Source organism: Ricinus communis, chromosome 9 (assembly GCF_019578655.1).
Source record: "Ricinus communis isolate WT05 ecotype wild-type chromosome 9, ASM1957865v1, whole genome shotgun sequence".
Taxonomy (NCBI): domain Eukaryota; kingdom Viridiplantae; phylum Streptophyta; class Magnoliopsida; order Malpighiales; family Euphorbiaceae; genus Ricinus; species Ricinus communis.
The window spans coordinates 14898325-14919151 of NC_063264.1; the positions used below are offsets into that span (position 1 = coordinate 14898325).

At 31.7% G+C, this 20827-nt stretch overlaps 2 protein-coding genes across 2 annotated transcripts; one reads left to right on the top strand and one right to left on the bottom strand.

The window, feature by feature from the left end:
• Positions 1–1281: 1281 nt before the first annotated feature.
• Positions 1282–6704, bottom strand: LOC8287887 (receptor-like protein 56). Its single transcript, XM_015728108.2, has 2 exons — positions 6519–6704; positions 1282–1866 (listed from the first exon to the last, which is right to left on the bottom strand). Exons 1-2 carry the CDS (start codon positions 6702–6704, stop codon positions 1282–1284), a joined length of 771 nt encoding a protein of 256 aa, XP_015583594.1.
• Positions 6705–12919: 6215 nt separating this feature from the next.
• On the top strand, positions 12920–14554 carry LOC125371186 (receptor-like protein kinase 5). Its single transcript, XM_048379718.1, has 4 exons — positions 12920–13197; positions 13377–13413; positions 13897–14211; positions 14264–14554. The coding sequence occupies exons 1-4, from the start codon at positions 12920–12922 to the stop codon at positions 14552–14554; spliced, it is 921 nt and encodes a 306-aa protein (XP_048235675.1).
• Positions 14555–20827: the final 6273 nt, after the last annotated feature.

Below are 20827 nucleotides of genomic sequence, written 5' to 3' on the forward strand. Positions count from 1 at the left end.
CCATAAAACTATAGGTACTACCACTATTTGTCAATCATTATCCTTTTCCCTTCAATTTCTCCCCTGAGATAAATGCACTACATCTCTATATTTTGTCAATCTGTAGAATAATTTTTTTTTTTGTATTCCAAAAAAAAACTTGCAGCTAATAGGTTTACATTCTATGTCAAAGAAAAATGTTAATATGAGTATGTATTCATAGTAATGCTTTATTTTGTTTAATTATTTAATTTATACTCATTCCTAATATTTGTTCTGTTTTAAGATATCGATGCAAATGTTTAAATGTAATTATCTGTTTCTAGTTCCTTTATGCAGAACTGGACTTAAGAGCACTAAGCACTAGTGGACTATATATACTATATTAGGAGACTTTATAAGTGATGCAGAAGAATATTCATTTTGCGATAATAATTTGGATGATAAAATGGATAAAATGAGAAGAAAAAAAGAGATACAAATTTACGTGGTTGGAAGTAAGTTTGCATCAACGAGCGAGGGTAAGTAAAATTCACTAATTAAATTGAAGAATATAAAACAAAAAAGTAGAGAACAACTCTCAAATCCCTAAACCCAAATTCACCAAATAAGCTCACCTCTCTAATTGCATATAACAAATACTGTTGGACCTGAAAGGAGAGACTAAAGCTTACAAAAGGACCACACAAGATATTTGAAAAAGAAAATAGCATACTTGCACACTCTTGTTACTTCGCTCTTCTCAACAAAACGAATAAAGAATGTCATATTTATAGCCATAGGAATTAACACCGTAGGTAGCCATATTTATGACCACATTAAGCTTAGTAATTAATACAATTAGGTGGTCATATTTATGACCACTTTAAGCTTGATGATCAATGCAGTATATATACTATATATTTTTGGCCTACTTTAAACTTGGTGACTAAGTTGGTAAAAAGCTATATTTATGACCATTTTAAGTTGATGACCAATGTGGTAGAAAATCATAATTATAGCCATTTTAAACTTAGTGAGCAATTTATATATTACACAAAAAATCACGATGGGAAATGCTATAAAACCAAATATAATTAATAATTTCTTAACAGAAATTCTGAAGGAAGAGATTTTTAATATAAAATTATAAAATATAAGAATGAAAAAAGTATTTTTTTTTTAAATATTAGGAGTAACTAGTATAATATGGAAAAATATAAGTAAATGTAATTTACCCTTAAAAATATATATCAAAGAAATCGTCCATTTGTGATAAATTAGAGAAGAATAAAAATGTTGGAAACATAATTAAAAATAAGACTACAAATTTTCCTTTCCTTGCATGAAGTTGACAATTTTGAAGGCAATCTTTTCAATGACTTTCCAGTATCTCTTCCTATGCTGCTCTCCTTTTAAACAAAGAACCCCAAAATATCCGAAGAAACTAACTACATAGCCACTGACTACAACTCCAATGAACAATAACCTGTCTCTACTATCCTCCACACCTGTGGTGTCTTCACTAGAGGAAGAAGTCTTGTCATTACAGTTGATCAAATTTCCAGCACCACATAACTGTTCATTCCCAATATAAGCTGAACCATCCCCATACAAAATATCAAATCGTGTCCCTGCTGGAATTTTTCCACTGAAATTGTTATACGACAAGTTCATATAACCAAGAGAGTCCAATAAATTTACGGAGTCTGGGATTTTTCCACTCAATCTGTTGAAACTAAGATCTAGTGATTGCAAATCGATCATGTCTCCTATATTACTGGGGATCTCACCTGATAAAGCATTATGTGAAAGATTGAGCATTGCTAGCCCTTTGAAAAGGGTAATTTCAAGTAGAATGTTTCCTGTCAAAGCATTAAGGGAGAGATCATTCCACTGTGGTAAGTCCTAACCACATCAAATTGATATATTAGACCTTTGTAAGCTATGTTGAATCCCACACCAGCATACATTGATGAAACCACATAACCTAAAAGGTCTCCATCCGTCGGTCTGGTAATCAACATCTTCAAACCATTTAGTTTTTTAGGGATGGCGCCGAAGAGATTTTTGTCTCACAAGTCCATGATTTGTAGCTTTTCTAGCTTATTTATATCTTGAGGAATTGATTGATTGAAGAAATTGGATTTCAACACAAGAATTCGGAGGTGCTTGAGGTCTCCAATGAATCCTGGGATCTTTCCAGCAAATCTATTGTATCCCATTTCCAACACCACCAAATTTTTTCAATTTGTGAATGAAACTCGGGAAAGGGCCTTCAAATTGATTGCCAGTAACATCTAGATAGCTTAGGTTCCTAGCATTTTCTATCACTTTAGGAATTAAATTGCTGAAGTTGTTATGTGCGAGTGCGATGTTTAGAACATCAAGAAATGTACACTTTCCTAAACTGCTAGGTAAAGTACCCAAAAGATTGTTGCTGGATAGATCTAAGAGCAAGATTGTTGTTGGATAGATCTAAGAGCATTAATACATTGTTTTGATAGCAGAAAGAAGCGGGAATTTGACCAAAAAGATTATTTCTAGACAATGAAAAATACCTTAAACTTCTAAACAATTACATCATTAGATGTGCTGATGAAAAATTTGACAAAGTATTGAAAAAATTACATAATTTAATGAAAAGTTACAAAAATAGTTTAAATGTTTTTTATACTAACTACATAATTCTTTAATATATTTTATAATCTCAACCATAGAATGTATGATGATAATAATTTTGACAAATTATTGGATAAAGTTAAATAATTTAATGAAAATTAGTCCCACTTTTGTATAAAACTTTAAGTATGTAAAAATTACATTATCTATATTATTTCTTTTCATTTATAGTATTGCATCCTTCAAAACAAAGGATGTGCAATGTAAAAATTTTAACAAGTTATTGTAAAAAAATTATATAATTTGATTTTACAAAGAATAATCAGAATCTTAACATGTAATTTTTATGTTAATTATATAAATTTTTATTTTATTTCGTAACTGTAACTGTAGAATATCTAATGATTAAAAATTGATAAATTATTAAGAAAATTACATAACTTTTGATGCAAAATTCCATAAATTAGTTTAAATTTACATAAAATTATCTTATTATATAATTTTTGTTTAAGCATATATACTTTTTAAGTGTAATTAATATATAACTTTTAAGTGTAATTAATATATAATTTATACCATGTGATGTACAATAATAGAACACAATTGGTTGACTTTTTAACCAAATCTCTGAAATTTACATAAAATCAGTTGTCTTTCGACCAACATAAAAATCAAACTAAATGTTTTTGAAGTTTAACCAAATTTAATTAAAATGACACAATTTATATTTAAGTCTTTTTTTTTCTTCCTTTTCATATTATTTTTATTCACGTCTTTTATCTGCTTATATGACTAATCTATAGACTTCTCTAGCCTAATATTTAAAATGTTAAATCTCATCATTAGTTATATATAATTCAAAAGGATATTGATCATTACATTCATTTGTTACTAACTAATAATACAAAAATGACAGAAATGATATTTTAATTAAAAAAAAAAAGATTTTGAGAAATAAAAATATAAACTGAAAGCCCTACAATTATCAATCCAACTTTCCCTTATATTCAACCATCTTTGTTGTTAAATTTAAATAGTTGGTTGATTGAAACGCGAATTTTAACAAATTGATAATTTTTTTAAAAATATTAATCAAAACACTTACTAACTCAATTTTAAAATAATAATAAATTGTATTAGCTTTATTTCTTAAATAATAACAAAAATGATATACATAAAATTTCATTTAGTAAAAGCAAATAGTTTTCATACAACATCGAATGTATTAATATCAAGTATTTAAAATAGATATAAAATAATTTTTTAACAATTTGGTTACTCCTCTATAAATTTGTAACTCTTTAAATCAACATGAAAAAGAAAATTAAGATTTTCTGATACTATAAATAAAAAGATATTTAATTTATATTTGAACAAGTTCAAATTTTCAATTTAGGATAGCTAAATTTTGAAATTTATATTTTGAGAGAGAGGAAAAAGAGGAGAAGGAAAGAGACAAAAAGATAGATGTATTTATTTTTTAAAAGAAAAAGATGTAAAAGTTACCTAAGTTCTAGGTAAATTGTAAACAAATTTAAAATATAGAAATTTTTTAAACATCGAAGCCTATATTACATTTATATAATTTAATAGTTGTAAAAGTAATTAAGGCACTAATTAAAGTAATTCCAAGGTACCCTAAAATTCACCGAGCAGGTTCATCTCTATATAACATTTTTGCATTTTTGAACACGAAGGTACATGTGTAAGCTCAAACATGAATTCTTAGTATTTGCTTATACACACATGAAATGACCTTTTCTGAACAAAGAATAGTTATATGTCTAATTATTTTACAAGCTTGAATTTTTTTGAGGCAGACCAATTAATTTTGGGACAGCTAAAATCCTAGCAACAATTATTTATCAGGTATGTGATGGAAGCATAGAAAATTTGTTATTAGGACAATGAAAGAAAATATCTAATACGTTAGAATTAACATAAAATTTTTTAATTTTTTTGTAGCGCCAGATGAGTTTTGATTTGAATAGATATATTTTTTCATTCAATGACCATCATATTATATGTCCTAAAAATTGCATAAAGATATACATAAATCAAACAATGTTATGCAAGAGATTGTGTGTTAACGATCTAAATAATGGTGTAAAATTTGATATAAAATCCATGTTAAAAATAAAAATGTAGTTGGAGCCTATCATTTCTAGCCAAGTTCATTTTGTTAATCTCCATTACTTTATTGATGAGTTGTTAACCTAAATAGTACAATTTGGATATTATGTGCACAAAGCAACATGTAGACCGTTGCTTGTGTAATTAAAGGTGAACCCTGCGATTTTGCACTTTTTCTAAACAAAAAAAATATAAATATTTTATTAATGAGAATTAACAAATTTATTTTAATATAAGATAAAAAGAATATTAAATATTAATGAATATATGAAAAAGAATTTACTTTTAACAGTTATCAATCATATTGACGGAGCATTAGATTACAATTTTGTACAAAATCACTCTACTTCATGGCACTAAATTACATATTAATTTTATAGATATTTTTTAATGAGTTCAATTGTTCGAATGCTAGAATAAATTTTTTTTTTTTTTTTCAATTACACTTATAGACGGAGAATTCAATACTCTCATAATAAAGTATAATAAAATTCTTATGAAAAAAGAAACTCAATACTCCAATAATGGATAACTATAAAACTTCTCAAAAAAATACTAGTCTTTATTTATTAAGACTAATTAATATAAAATAAAAAAAGAACTTAATTAATATAAGATGAGAAAAGGGACATCATCAATTTAAAAGTGATCGACGGTGAACTAAAAAAATAAAATTTTGATAAAAAAAATTAAAAAGAAAGCGGGCTAGGATTTTTAAAAGAGAAGATACGAAGACGGAGAAATACAATTATTTTGTATCCATTTTATATTAAAAAAAAATTATTACAAAACACAAACTATATGGTAATCATTTTTTAATATACACTGTAACAACTTGGAAATTTTTATATAAGTTTGATATATACATCACAGTAAATATGATAGTTTTGGTATTAGATAGTTGACACATACTCTATTATTTAAAATTAATGGATTTATATCAATTATGTATCAATTGAGTGTATAGGTAGGGATATACCAGAGCGTAAACTCTTAATATTAGCAAATAATGACACAAAAATTTTGAATTCAGAACTTCTCTAACTGGTATTTCATATTAGGCACAGATATGAACATTATGAGCTTAAGTTTTTTCCTTATTCCTTGTATGTGTTTTCTAGTAAATTTGAACACCAATGACTTGTGTTTTAATCTATTATTCAATTGTTTTTGTTCGTCTAAGTTTAGTCTGTATTTGATTTCTTAGTCAGGTCTAAGAAATTTCTTTCATTGCAAGTATCCATAGTTCAATTTTGGATTGCTTTTAGGAATGAGATTTAGAGCATTGATAGGTTCATATTGTAGTTATATTTTTATATAAAATAAAAGATGAACAAATATCAAATAAGATTTTATAATAAAATTTCATTATCATCAATTAGTATCTATTAATACTTCAGGATCCATCGTCATCAATTATAGTCCAAGGAGCCTCATCCAGACCAAGTCAATTACTAGTTGTATATAAGATCCATCTGTTGCAAGTTCCTGAGTAGCTTGACAAAACATTACTGCAAAACCACTTTTTTACTTTTGAAGCTATAAAGCTCCAAATTCTTATAACCTATTTCCTTGTATTCATCCTCTCCAGCATTTCAATCATCATAGGTTGCTATGAGAATTAAAGAGCAGCTTTGCTATCTTTCAAATCCTAGCTCACAGACCCATTAAATCGTCTGTCATCATGGCAGAGGCACAACTGCTACAACTGGCAAGGAATACATTTGTTCAGGTTCACTCCATGTCATCTCGTTGATCTCCAGAATCCGAAACCTTACCGCCATGTAATAAACTCAAACTCATACCATATTTTCACTTCCACATCCGTATCTACTACTCTCATTGGCACCATCTCTTCTTCTCTTTTTACTCTTACTCGTATCAATTATATTGATCTCAGCTTCAACAACTTCAAGAATACCCCCTGGCATATCAGATTTTACTCGTCTAACATACCTGAACTTATCAAATGCTGCATTTAGTGACTCCATTACAGTCCAATTTCCGAGCCTTACATCTCTTGAAAGCTTGGATCTTTCGTGCTCTACATTTCTTATAACTTATCTTCTGAACTGATACAAGTTGGTAGCCCATATGGACATGCTTATAGCAGCAATCTTTCATCAACGAGTTTGCATTGTTTGCAAGGGATGCACAATCTCAAGGTATTAAGCTTGAGCAGGGTTGATTTATCACAGGCTTCTGCAATCGCATACTGGGCTAATCCTATTACAGCTCTCTCCAATCTTAGACTTCTATGGTTATCCAACTGCAAAACTTCTGGTGAAGTGCCAATAAGTCAACTTCTTAATCTCACTGAACTCTCTGTTTTGGTATTGGATTTCAATCCTATTACATCCCAAATCCCAGTTCAATTGGCCAATTTGACTTCCCTTTCAGTCCTTCATTTCGTCGGCTCAAACTTGCAAGGTCCAATTCCTTACCTTCCACAGCTTCAGGAACTTCATGTGGATAACACTGACCTTACAATTGATCTAAAATCGACGTCTTCAAACCCTTGGCCCCGATTAAAAAGCCTAGATATCAGGCATACACAAGTTAAAGGTTCTATTCCACCTTCCATCACTAATACAACTTCCTTGATCAGTTTTTTAGCTTTGCGTTGTTTAATAGAAGGCGTTATACCTCCTTCTACTGCAAACCTTTCCAGGATGGAAATCTTGGAACTGAACATCAACAACTTAGTTGGCCATCTTCCACCTTCAATAAACAATATGAGAAGTCTTCAACCTCTGTCCCTGATCCAGAATAATTTGCAAGGACCAATCCCTGATTCAATCTGTAATGTTTCCTCTCTTTGCTATCTTGCTCCGGCGAACAACAATTTTTCATGAAAATTGCCAGATTGTATTAGCCATCTTCCCAAGCTTGATGTGTTGTTTGTTAGTTCGAGCTCTCTTATCGGAGAAGTCCAGACATTGACTTCTTTACTCCGAGGCTCCAGTCCATATATGATAGGCCTATCATTTAACCATCTCACTTTGAAACTAGACCAGCAATCATTACCACCTACCTTTCAACCTGAAGTCTTGGAACTCAGTTCCTGTAACTTTGTCCTACAATTACCTGTTAGGAGCAAATCCACCATGGCTGTTCAATCTACCACAAATTTTTTATTTAGATCTCTCTTTTAACAACCTGCAAGGATCAATCCCACCTTTTATTCAGCTGAAATCATTTTTTGGTGCAACAACACTGAACTTGTAATAGAATATGTATGTCACCAATAGGAACCTGACACGTGTAAAGCTAGTATAATTTTTTTTGTGTATATAGCAAACATTGTAAGAAAACATTATGTGAGAAAATCAATACTAATTTTCTCTCCCAAAATTTGACATGGTATCAGAGCAATAATTTTCGTTTACCTTCTTCCTTTTCCTTTAGGGTTTCGACCCCTACCCAAACCAGTGTGGCTGCCGTTTTGTGTCTTGTTTCAAGAACAGTTGGTGAGCAGCTGGTGTGTTTCAAGAACAGTTGGTGAGTCGGAAATTTTATCGAACAGTTGGTGAGCAGGACGAAACCTTTGATTTTTGTTTGGATTCTACTGGTAGTTGGGGGAGGATTGCCTACGAGGGCTTCCCAATTGCTGGGGGACAGTTGCATAGCTCGTTTCTTTTGCCTTTACTATAATTTCAAGTTGTCTGGCTAAGCTAAGCATGGGCACGAGCCATTGTGGGAAAGCATGCTTGCTGCACTGAAGTCATTAAAAATTCAGTGGTGTGAAGTTCCATTCTCTTGTGAGCATGATCACATCCTCTTGTGAGCGCGGCCACGTGGCTTCTTGTTCTTCTTCTTCTTCTTCTTCTTGTCCTACTTTGCCACTTTAGGAGTTTGGCCTCTCACCTTACCAGCACGAGCCAAAGATCCATGAACCTAACCCATGGCGGCTTCTTGAGTTGCTACTACGTCTAATGATGATAATAAGCAGCGCAACGAATAGCTATTACGGTAGTTTTCTCTTGGGGTTGGCTTCCTGAAATTTTTGAGTTCCGAAAGAAGTTTTTGGGGCAGTGATCCGGATCCGCAATCAATTACTAGCACAGCTAGTATACTTCACTACCATCTCTTCAATGGCTACTGAAGATTTTAATTCTACACAAACCTTTAAAATTGATGATCAGAATAGTGAATACTACATCCATCCAAATGAAAATCGAGCTCTAATGTTGACCTTATCTCAATTAATTGGCAATAACTATCATCGCTGGGCACGATCTATGAAGATGTCTTTGATTTCAAAGAACAAATTTTGATTTGTTAATGGTTCAATTAAGGTTCCCAGGGAAGAAGATCCTTCTTACAACGCTTGGTTGAAATGCAACAATCTTGTGCTCTCCTGGTTACAGAGGTCCCTTAATACTGAAATTGGGCAAAGTGTAATGTGGCTGGACTATGCATATGATCTTTGGGCAGACTTATATGATTGTTTTTCACAAGGGGACCTTATAAGGATTTCTGATCTTCAGCAGGAGTTCTTCTCTCTGCAACAAGGTAACCTTTTTGTTACTTCTTATCATACCCACTTGAAGATCTTATGGGATGAGATATGTAATCTGAGACCTCTACATGCTTGTGAATGTTCTGCTAATAAGTATAGGAAACAAGATTTTATCCTAAAGTTTCTTAAAGGGTTAAATGAGAACTTTTTTGTCCAAAGGTCTCAGATTCTTATGATGAAACCAATGCCCCTTGTAAATGAAATCTTTGCTATTGTGATTCAACATGAAAGGTCTTTGAGTGCTGCGATAGTTTCTTGTGATTCAAACATACTGCTCGCTGGGAAATTCAATATGAACACTAGAAGTAGAGCAACTGGTTTTAACCTTGGGCATAATCAACACTTGAAGAATATGAATGGTTTTAGGCCAAAGATGGGAAACCAACAACTCAACCTTGGTAACAGTCAAAGGAGATTTTTTGGCAATTCTGGAGCTTTTCCAAACAATGGGGCCAAGAAGCCTACCTGCACTTTCTATGGAATGTATAGGCATCCTGTTGACAAATGTTATAGAAAGAATAGATTCCCACCGGGATACAAGGGAACAAGCAAGAATTTTCAAAATTCTAGAAACCAGGTTGCATCTTTTCCTTCTGACAATCATAATTTTTCAACTACTGAACAGTTGGCATATCATATGAATTATGACAATCATAACTCTTCTCACAAATCTGGTGATGATGGTCCTATTACTTTTACAAGGGATCAGTATAATAGTCTGATGTCAATGATTCAAGAAAATGCAGTTGATTTTCAGAATGCAGCCAACTCCTAGATTAATGCCTTATCCTCTATCTTCGATCCTATTGCTGAAAAAGGTATTGTCCTATGTTGTTATAAGCAATTCCACAATAGGAAATGGATTGTAGATTCAGGAGCTACCGATCATATTACTAATTCTTTCAATTTTTTCAAAAGGCATTACAAAGTTTTTGACAAATATGTGAAGTTGCCTAATAATGAATTAGTTCAGGTTACACGTATAGGCACTGTAGAATTATCACCCTCTTTGATTCTTCATAAGGTTTTCTACATACCAAATTTTGCTTTTAATCTCATCTCCACTTTGCAGTAAACCAAAAACAACCTTTATTCTCTCATTTTTTTTCTTCCAACTTTTGTTATATTCAGGACATGAAACTTTGGAAGATGAATGGTATAGCTAAGCAAGTGAATGGATTGTATTAGCTTTTACAACAAGAAGATAGTGAGAAGTTTTTAAATTCATTTCCTGTTAGTTGTAATGTCGTTGCTTTTACTCTGTGGCATAACAGACTTGGCCACCCTTCTAAACAAGTAATGAAATCTCTTGATCAGTTTCATAATTCTGTGATTAATGATAATTGCTTTGAATGTGAAGTTTGTCATTTGGCTAAACAAAAAAGGCCCACTTTTCCTGTTAGCAATTCCTTTTCTACTTTAATTTTTGATCTTGTTCATTTAGACATTTGGGGACCTTTCCCTGTCAAAAGTATATATGGTCATTCATATTTTTTAACCGTAGTTGACGACAAGAGCAGATTCCTATGGATTTATCCTATGAAGCTTAAGTCAAAAGCTAGACATTTAATTATTGATTTTTACCATCTTGTTGAAACTCAGTTCTCAGTCAAGATTAAATGCTTTAGAACCAATAACGAGAAAGAATTTGAAATGACCGATTTCTACAAATCAAAAGGGATTGTTCACCAAACTTCTTGTACCTATACACCTCAACAAAATAGTATTATTGAGAGAAAACACCAGCATATTCTCTCTGTTGCGTGAAGCTTAAGGATTCAAGCTAATCTCCCTCTTTGTTTTTAGATTGATTGTGTATTGCATGCTACCTTTTTAATTAACAAGACCCTAACACCAGTTTTAAACCAATCTACTCCATTTGAGATTCTTTTTAAGGTCAAACCTTCTTATGATTAGCTCAAAGTCTTTGGTTGTTTAGCATTTGCTTCTGTTTTACCTCATCCTATGACAAAAATGCATCCTAGAGTAATCAAGTGTGTTTTTATTGGTTTTCCTAAAAACACTAAAGGTTACAGAGTATACAATTTAGAGGATAAAAGCATTTTTGTCTCTAGAGATGTAACATTTACAGAAAATAAGTTCCCATTTAAAGAGATTTTTGCTACAATACCATCCAAAGATGTTCTTATTCCTGTTTATCAAAATGAAAGTTCACTTGAAGATTTCAAGAGGGCAAATTCATAGACAGTTGATTCATTCCATTCATCTACTGCTAAAATATAGTCTCCTCCAATTGATTCAGGTACTATCCCTCAACCCTCTTCCAGACCTACTAGAAATATTCACCTACCATCAAAATTTTATGAATTTGAAGTTTCTTTGCCCAAACCTAGAACCACACCACATCGTATTTCTCAAGTTCTATCTTATGAAAGGATCTCACCTCAGTACCAGTCCTATATATGTAATACATCAATATTACCTGAAACCAAAACATTATAATCAGGCAATCTCACATACTTGTTGGAAACAAGCAATGGCTGAAGAAATAGCTACTTTAGAAGAAAGTAATACCTGGGAATTAGTTCCTTTACCCAAGGGCAAGCAGACTATTAGTTGTAAATGGGTGTATAAAACAAAGCTTAAGGCTGATGGAACTCTATAAAGATACAAAGCAAGGCTTGTGGCTGAGGGATACACTCAAAGGTCTGGAATTGACTTTCTCGATACATTTAGTCCTATAGCAAAGATCACCACAATCAGAACTCTTATGGCTGTAGCTGCTGCAAAGGACTGGAACCTATGTTAGCTTGATATCAACAACGCCTTTTTGCATGGTGACTTACAAGAGGAGATCTACATTGATTTACCCCCTGGTTTTCAACCTATGCAGACCAATACGGTTTACAAACTAAAGAAGAGCTTGTATGGATTGAAACAAGCAAGCAGGCAATGGAATGAAAAGCTAACTGCTGCATTACATACTCAGAAGTTTAAACAGGCTGCATCAGACTCCTCTCTCTTTACCAAAGGTACTGGATCAAATTTCATTGCTTTAGCTATTTATGTGGATGACATTGTCTTAGCAAGTTCGGATATGACAGAAATTGTAAAGATAAAAAGATTCCTGCATGGTACTTTCCAAATTAAGGATCTTGGAGGACTAAAATTTTTTCTTGGATTAGAGGTTGCCAGGTCCAAAACCGGTATTAATCTATGTCAGAGAAAATACACTTTAGATCTTTTACAAGAGAGTGGTTTTCTCGGAGCAAAACTAGTACTGACTCCGATAGCATCCACTGAGAAATTATCTAGAACAGGGGGGCAGGTCCTCAAAGACATTACAGCATACAGAAGTCTAATTGGCAAGTTGCTGTACCTGACCCATACTAGGCCTGACATAGCATATGCAGTACAACAGTTATCTCAGTTCCTTCAAGCCCCTACAAATATTCATTTGACTTCAGCTCATAGAGTTCTCCAGTATTTGAAAGGGACTCCAGGACAGGGCTTGTTTTTCCCAGCAACAGGTGATCTCCGGCTTAAAGCTTTCAGTGATTTTGATTGGGCTTCATGCCCTGATTCTCGAAAGTCCATCATTAGGTTCTGTATTTTTCTCGGTTCAGAATTGATCTCATGGAAGTCAAAGAAACAATAAATAGCCTCACGCTCTTCAAGTGAAGGAGAATATAGAGCTATAGCTGTAGTGACATGTGAGATACAATGGCTTCACTTTCTCCTCTAAGATTTGCAGCTCCCTTTTTTCCAGCAAACTTGTATTGTGACAACTTGTTTGCCATCAGAATTACTGAGAATCCTATATATCATGCAAGGACCAAGCATATAGAAATTGATTGCCACCTCATTCGAGAGAAAATTCAACGTGGAATCATCAATCTTATGCCAGTCCCTTCATCAAAACAACTGGCTGACTCCTTTACAAAGTCTCTTCCTACAACTCTGTTCCAAGCTTCCATTTCCAAGTTGGGCATCCAGAATCTGTATGCTCCAACTTGAGGGGGGCTAATAGAATATGTATGTCACCAATAGGAACCTGACAATATTCTCTTATTTTTTCTCCCAAAATTTGACAACTTGGAAAACAATCTTCTTCATGGACCAGTCCCTTCTCAACTTGTCAATATAGATGCTATGAACTTGTTTGGGAACAATTTCACAGGGCATATACCAGAGCGAGCAGGGCTCGGAAGTGTGAGGTATATTTCATTATCTAGTAACAATCTTGTTGGTCATATTCCAGACTTTTTCTGCTATCAAAAGAATTTTTAATGCTCCTAGATCTATCTAACAACTGTCTTTCAGGTCCGCTACCTGGCAATTTAGGAAAGTGCATATATATTAGTGTTCCAAACTTCGCACATAACAACTTCAACAATTCAGTTCTTAAAGTGCTAGAAAAGTTTAGGAATTTAAGCTACCTAGATCTTACTGGCAATCAGTTTAAGGTCCTTTTCCGAATTTCATTCAAAAACTGAAAAGCTTGGTGGTATTGGAAATGGGATACAATAATTTTGCTGGAAAGATCCCTGGATTCATTGGAGACCTCAAAAACCTCCGGATTCTAGTGTTGAAATCCAATTATCTTCAATGAATCAATCCCTCCTGAGATAAATAAGCTAGAGAAGCTACAAATCATAGACTTGTCAGACAACAATCTCTTTGGCACCATCCTTGAAAAGCTAGAAGGATTGAAGACATTGATAACTCAACCAACAGATGGAGAACTTTTGGGTTATGTGGTCTCATCCATGTATTCTGGTGTGGAACTAAGCATGGCTTACAAAGGTCTAATATATCAATTTGACTGTGTTAAGACGTACCATAGTGGAATAGATCTCTCTCTTAATGCATTGACAGGAAAAATTCCATCTGAAATGACCCTTTTAAAAGGGTTAGCAATGCTCAATCTTTCGCATAATGCTCTATCGGGTGAGATCCCAAGTAATATAGGAGACATGATTGGCCTAAAACTCACTAGATCTGAAATTCAACAGGTTGAGTGGGAAAATTCCAGACTCCATAAATTTACTGGACTCTCTTGGTTAGATGAACTTGCCATATAACAATTTGAGTGGGAAAATCCCAGCAGGGACACGATTTAATACCTTGTATGGGGATGGTTTAGCATACACTAGGAATGAACATTTATGTGGTTGTGAAAATTTGATCAACTGTAATGACAATACTTCTTCCTCTAGTGAAGAAACCGCAAGTGTGGAGGATAGTATAGACAGGTTGCTGTCCATTGGAGTTGTAGTCAGTGGCTATGGAGTAGGTTTCTGGGGATATTTTGGAGTTCTTTGTTTGATAAAAGAGCAGCATATAAGGAGATACTAGAAAGCCATTGAAAAGATTGCCTTCAAAATTGTCAAGATGTGCGTGCAAAATTGTCTTCATGAATTTATTCAATATAAATTTATAAAATTTGAAAAAAATTTATATAAAATATTTTAATATGCGATTTTTTATCTTAATATTTTAAATTTTATATATTAAAATTTATATAAATTTCTAATTTTTCTTTTAAAAATTAAGTTTATGCAATAAAAAGATCAAAAGAATTCTAATGTAATAAAAAGATATGTCCACACTAGTATAATAGATGTAATCTCAAGAAATAAATAATGATTTATCCAAAATGTTTACTGTCTTATTTAGTTTAAATGATCAAACTAAGTTCACATGGAGGGACTCTGGAGTCATGGAAGTTCTTTTAATTATATAATTTGCATAACAATTTATTCAGTTGTATTAATTATGTCCTTTTCTAATTATTTTACCATTACTAACACAAGTTTCAATTTTATTAGCTTATTATTAGAGTTTAACTCTTATGCTGACAAATAAAATGCAAAATAGTGCCCATAATATTGGTATGATTGGCTCAGTTTTTTGAAATAAAAATTATGTTTTTTATTTTTTAACTTAATAACTTTTTAAAAATGAGAATTATACTGTGTTTGGTTAAGATCTATAAAATTTATACAACTCATTTATAAATATAAAAATTACATATTTTGAATGAAGTAAAAGTTAGTTTAAAATTTTATATATTAAATCTCTATGGAATTGGTTATATCTAAACTAAATTCGAACAAAATAGAAAGAATTTCTATGTAAATTCTATATTGGTAAGTTAATATATTCCATAATATTAAGATATTTTTTTAATTTTACTATTTCTACTTTCTTTTTTCTATTATATCTTTTTTTCAAATGAAATTATTTTTTTATTGAATTTCAACCAAACACAACATTATATAACATTTAAACTATGGGTTTTGTTAAATTACCATTATAATACTATAGCACTAAAAACTATGGTCATTCTCTTTATAATACCACTTCTAAAAGAGCAATTGATATGTGGTGCGATTACTGTATTTCCGATAGTAATGAGTGGAATTGTGCAACATCTAGGGAGCTTTGTGCCAAGGAGACAAACTCAAGCTTATAATTCTTTTCTTTTTTTCTTATTGATGTGTCTTTTTTAGTACTCGTAAGTGCACGAACCGCTCCTATAGTAAGGGTAAGTTCACCACGAGGTCGATCTCTCAAGGAACTATGAGGCCACTTATTATAAAGACTAATTATCAACACAAAACAATAAAACTAAATCTAAACACTCTAAATCAGTATTTTGAGAGGGTAATATTCATAAAGTAAAGTAGCTTAAACAATAAATAAATATGCAATGCAAATGCAAATGCAAATGCTTATGATCTAAAACTATATGCTAAAAATAGTATTTAGTTTAGCCATTTACTTAGTAGTCTCATTGTTTTACTTTAAGCCTAGGTCTAATGAATGAGATGGTGATGTACCTTTTTTCCTAAGTCATTCAAGCTAATGATGCAACCTAGGTTTCTTATACCAACATAGATTAAAGTAAAGATGATGTTTCTAATACTTTTAAACCAAAACATTTTCATAACAATTACTATTGCTAAATTAATATGATGGTTAACTAACAATAATAATTGAAACTAATAAAGATTTAAAGGTAAAAAAATCATTCATTAAATAAATAAATAATAAGATTCATACAAAAGTAAAAAGATTAAACTAAACACTTATAAAAACTAGCCTAATATATTTTACCCAATGATCATGATATTAAATAAAAAGACATAAAAAAAGTAAAAACTCCCTATAGATCAAGAATTTCTTCAAGTAGGAAGAAGATTGGTCCTCACTCTCCACTTCTTGAAAAGCTCCTTAGATCCTAAAAAGGGTAATGAAAACTAAAACTATATGTTTATGGAAATTGTAGAGAATTATGGAGAAAATAATGGTAGGCAGGTGTGAGAGCAGGTAGGAGAAAACTCCCCTCCTTCTTCCTTCCTTTTTTTCTTCCTTCTTTCTTTTAATTAGGTTTTTGTAGAGATATATATAGAGGAGAGTCCTCCTCTAAATAATTCCCTTTAGAGATAAGTATACTAATATAACTCTATCTAATAGATAAGACTTAAAGTATCTTAATCTCCATCAAATACTATTCCATAAATAACTCTTAATATAAATCCTAATAATTATACAAAATGACTAAAATATCCCTTAGGCCTTGTAATTAGCAGTCCATGCGTCTTAATCTTGGATCTTGATACGAACATGTCTCATTAAGTTTCTTTTAGCTCCATATTTTCCTCTTTTTACTAATATTCCTGAAAATAGACAATTAGCTTAAGTGAGGTAAAAGCCCATAGTTTCACCATATTATATATAGAAATATATCATTAAAGCTTTAAAATACCCTTAAATATCTATACATAATTTGGACCGATTACTTATTATTTTGATAAATGAATTTATTTTATATTAGATATTAAATGGGGAAAAGCAAGTAGTTGGTTGTAATTACCCAAGTCATAAGGCTACCCTATACACCCAAGAATTAAGTCCTAAACTAACCAATTGCATATGAAAAAGCCCCAGAACCTGAGTACCGAAGTTTAGACAATATTATATAGCACAATTGGGAAGAGTGGTGCTAGAGACTAATCTGCAAATAATAAAGTCAAGACCAATGACCAGTTATCACAGCAAACACTCACTAAAGATTATAATTCTTTAATGGATCTCTTTCTCTAAGTTTCTCATATTTCTCTATCTTAGAAAATGAAGCTAAATCTGTCGTTAAGGCTGTAAAATAATCTGAACAATTCGAGCTTGACTCAAATTCAACTCATTTTTTTAACTCTTTTCAAATTCTTTCAAAAAGTATAACGATCCAAGCTTATTCTTATTTTTAAGCTCGTTAAGCAATTGAGCCGAGTTTGAGAAGATAAAAGCTCGGTTTGGCACAATTATGAGTTTTAGGCTTATTATATATAATATAAATTATCTATAATAATATGATAGGATATATATATTTTTAATATTAATTCTTTAATATGATAATGATAATAAAGTTAAATAAATCTCTTCTAAATTAAAATAGAAATTTTGTACTTAATTATGATATATCTTTTATAAATTCACATTCACATTCACATATAAATTTGTAATTTTTCTTATGAGCTAAAGCTTAAAAAAATAGATGACTTGCAATAATTTTTTTTACGAGCTAAATTATTTTTATTTTATTTTTAGTAAAATAAAATACTCTTATTTAGTTTTTAAACAGTATTTTTTATTTCTTTGAGCTTAACGTTTTTTTAGTTCTTCCCTATTAATTAGTTTCATTATTAATAAAATTTTATTTTTTATTATTCTTATTTATATAATAAAAACAAGTAAAATATTTTAAAAAATATTACTATTCTGAATGGTTCAAGTTTGATTCAGGCTCGGCTCATTAACTCAATCGAGCTCAGTCAAAATGTCTTGAACTCAAGCCGATCTTGATCATTAATATGATTTCATCAAACAGACCTTGAAAGATAACGTGTTTAGATCGGCTTGACTCATTTTCACCTCTATATGTAGAGGATCACAATGTTTACTCTAGTCATTGTTTAGTTTGTTAATAGAAAGAAAAAATTATTATTTTTGTATAATGGAAAACCTATTATTAAAATTATTTATGTGACTTGTTTAACAAATATCTACTTATATTAATAAATTATTTAATTTAAAATAATATATGTAATTTTATAAAACAACTAAACATAAAAGGTATATCAGAAGTCTATGTCTAGTATGATGGTTTGGTTTTATTTGGCGAGCATAAATATGAGTGTTGAGTTAAAGCGCATAAAAGAGGCAATTATAGACACAATGCTCAGACAAATGCGAAGAGAGAATTAATTGATGGAGTATTGATATCATTCTCCCAATGATCGCGGATGACTCTTTGAACGCCGAAAATCGAGGCATGCCCAAATATTCAGATCCAGAATTTGCACTATTGAAATCTCCATCATTCCTTATTCCTCTAGGAACGAGGACTCTTGATGACACAAGAATTGGCATAAGGAATCATGGGAATGCAATTGACAAGATTGATCGGTGGCATTGGGCTTAGCTTGATGATCAAGTAGGACAAGCCATCAATCCACATGTGTAAGGGAGAGATCATATCCTTTTAAATTAATCCAAGCATAATACAAGTGGAAATGCGAGCATTTTGATTTTTGGGATGCTTATAATGAAGTAATTTGGGTCAAATTGTTATTAGATAGGCCCACGTGAATTTCTTCCTATTTTTATTAAGTTAGCTCATAAAATTTAGGACTACGAGAGTTGTTGACCAGTCAACTCCTCTTTGATTAATAATTTGAATTTATTTTATTCATCAATTTTTATGTATTTATTCATATTTAGCTTCTCGTCTCTTCTTCTTAAAGAATGAGGACTTTTGCGCTATAGAAATCGCATGCAACTGAATACTTGAGGCTAGTGGGCATATTAACTCAATTTTCTACCTTACGAGAAATCAAGTTATAGGTTCTTTCAAGAACTTTGTAGACTTATCTAGACTTGCGCTAGCGAACATAGACTTATCGCTCACGTCCTTTCTTTCTTTTCTGTTGTTTGTCTACCCATGTGTTTAAATCAATTCGATTTGATCTTATGCTTAGCCATATGAAAAAGAATAAAGAACTTTTGATTTCTTTCCGTGTCGAATTTGAAATTCTATCTGTATTCTCCTTTTGTTAATTTCTTTTGTAGCTCTCTTTCTGATCTATGTCTAGTATGATAGTTTGGTCTTATTTGGAGAGAATAAATACGAATGATCGTGGACGAATCTTTTAGAGAAAAAAAGGAAAGCCGAGAATCGAGGCATGCCTAATTATTCTAATTTAGGATTTGCACCAATGAGATCTCCATCATTTATAATTCCTCTAGGCACGAGAGCACCTGATGACACAAGGATTCAGATAAAGAATCATAGGAATGCAATTGACAAATTTGACTACTGGTATTGGGGCTTAGCTTGATGATCATCCAAGATGAGATGTAAATTCACTCGCGTAAGGGAGAAATCACATTATTTTCAACTAATCAAAGCGTAATAAAATTAGGAATGCAAGCTTTTTGATGTTTGGGATGCATATAATGAACTAATTTAGTTCAGAGTGTTATTAGGTAGGCCCACGTGAATTTTCCTTTTGTCCTTGGAAAACAATTGATAGTGTTTTACATATCAGCCCTGCTGGGTTAAACTGATGCTATTTAATTATTTTTCGAATTGTCGAAATTTAACTTAAAACGTTAATAATGTCATATGCATGTGTTTCTTAAGTAATGATTCAATTAATGATGTTGCGAACCAATTGCACCTAATACCACACCTCAAAATGAGATTTTGAGCCTGTTGAGCATTCATTATACTTATGCTCTTTATATTTCTTATTTGAGTGTGCATTGTACTTGACTTTGCTTCTAGAACTTGATTTGTAATGCTTGTTGAAGTTACATGAATATTGTGAATACCATGAGATGATTTGGGCTATTTAGGATTCACCAAATTTGGCCAAAAGCCAACCCCTTTATGTTTCCATTAGTTAGCCAGTTTTGAGCCTTAATCTTTTCTTCATAATTTACACCTATACACTTCAATTATACTATTCTTTACATTTATCTTTCCTTTACCCTTATGCTGGAATTTCTTTTTATGATTTGGTCACCCTTATGTGGGATTAAAAACTATGTTGGTAAATTCACTAAGTTTTTTTGACATTTTAGATGCTCCCTTCGATCCAAACTGTATTTTTATTCTTTACATATGTAGCAGCTTATAAGCTGCTAGTTTATTATTCAAAAAAGAAAATGAAGAAAAAAAAGAAGAAGAAAATAAACAAAATTCTTTAATTATTTATCTCTTTATTGGATTTAGAGCATTTTCGAGTGTTATTCTACGAAGTGAGAATTTTAGTGAATAATTCCTCTAGTATTGTTAGGCATTTAATCCTTTGAGCATATATTGTTGTTTATCGCACGAATTCCAGCATTTTCACACTTCTTTCCCAAATCTCCGTACCTTTACCTGAGCCCCATTACAACCTTGGTAAAGACCCTTTGATTTTGGTATTTACTCATTCACAGTAGCGAAGATTTGATTTATGAGCAAGCTTATGATGAGCGGGTTTTTGTGCATTTGCTTTGAGGGATTTGTTTTTCACCTTATATACACTTTGAATGACTTGAGCGATTCCTGTGAGGCAT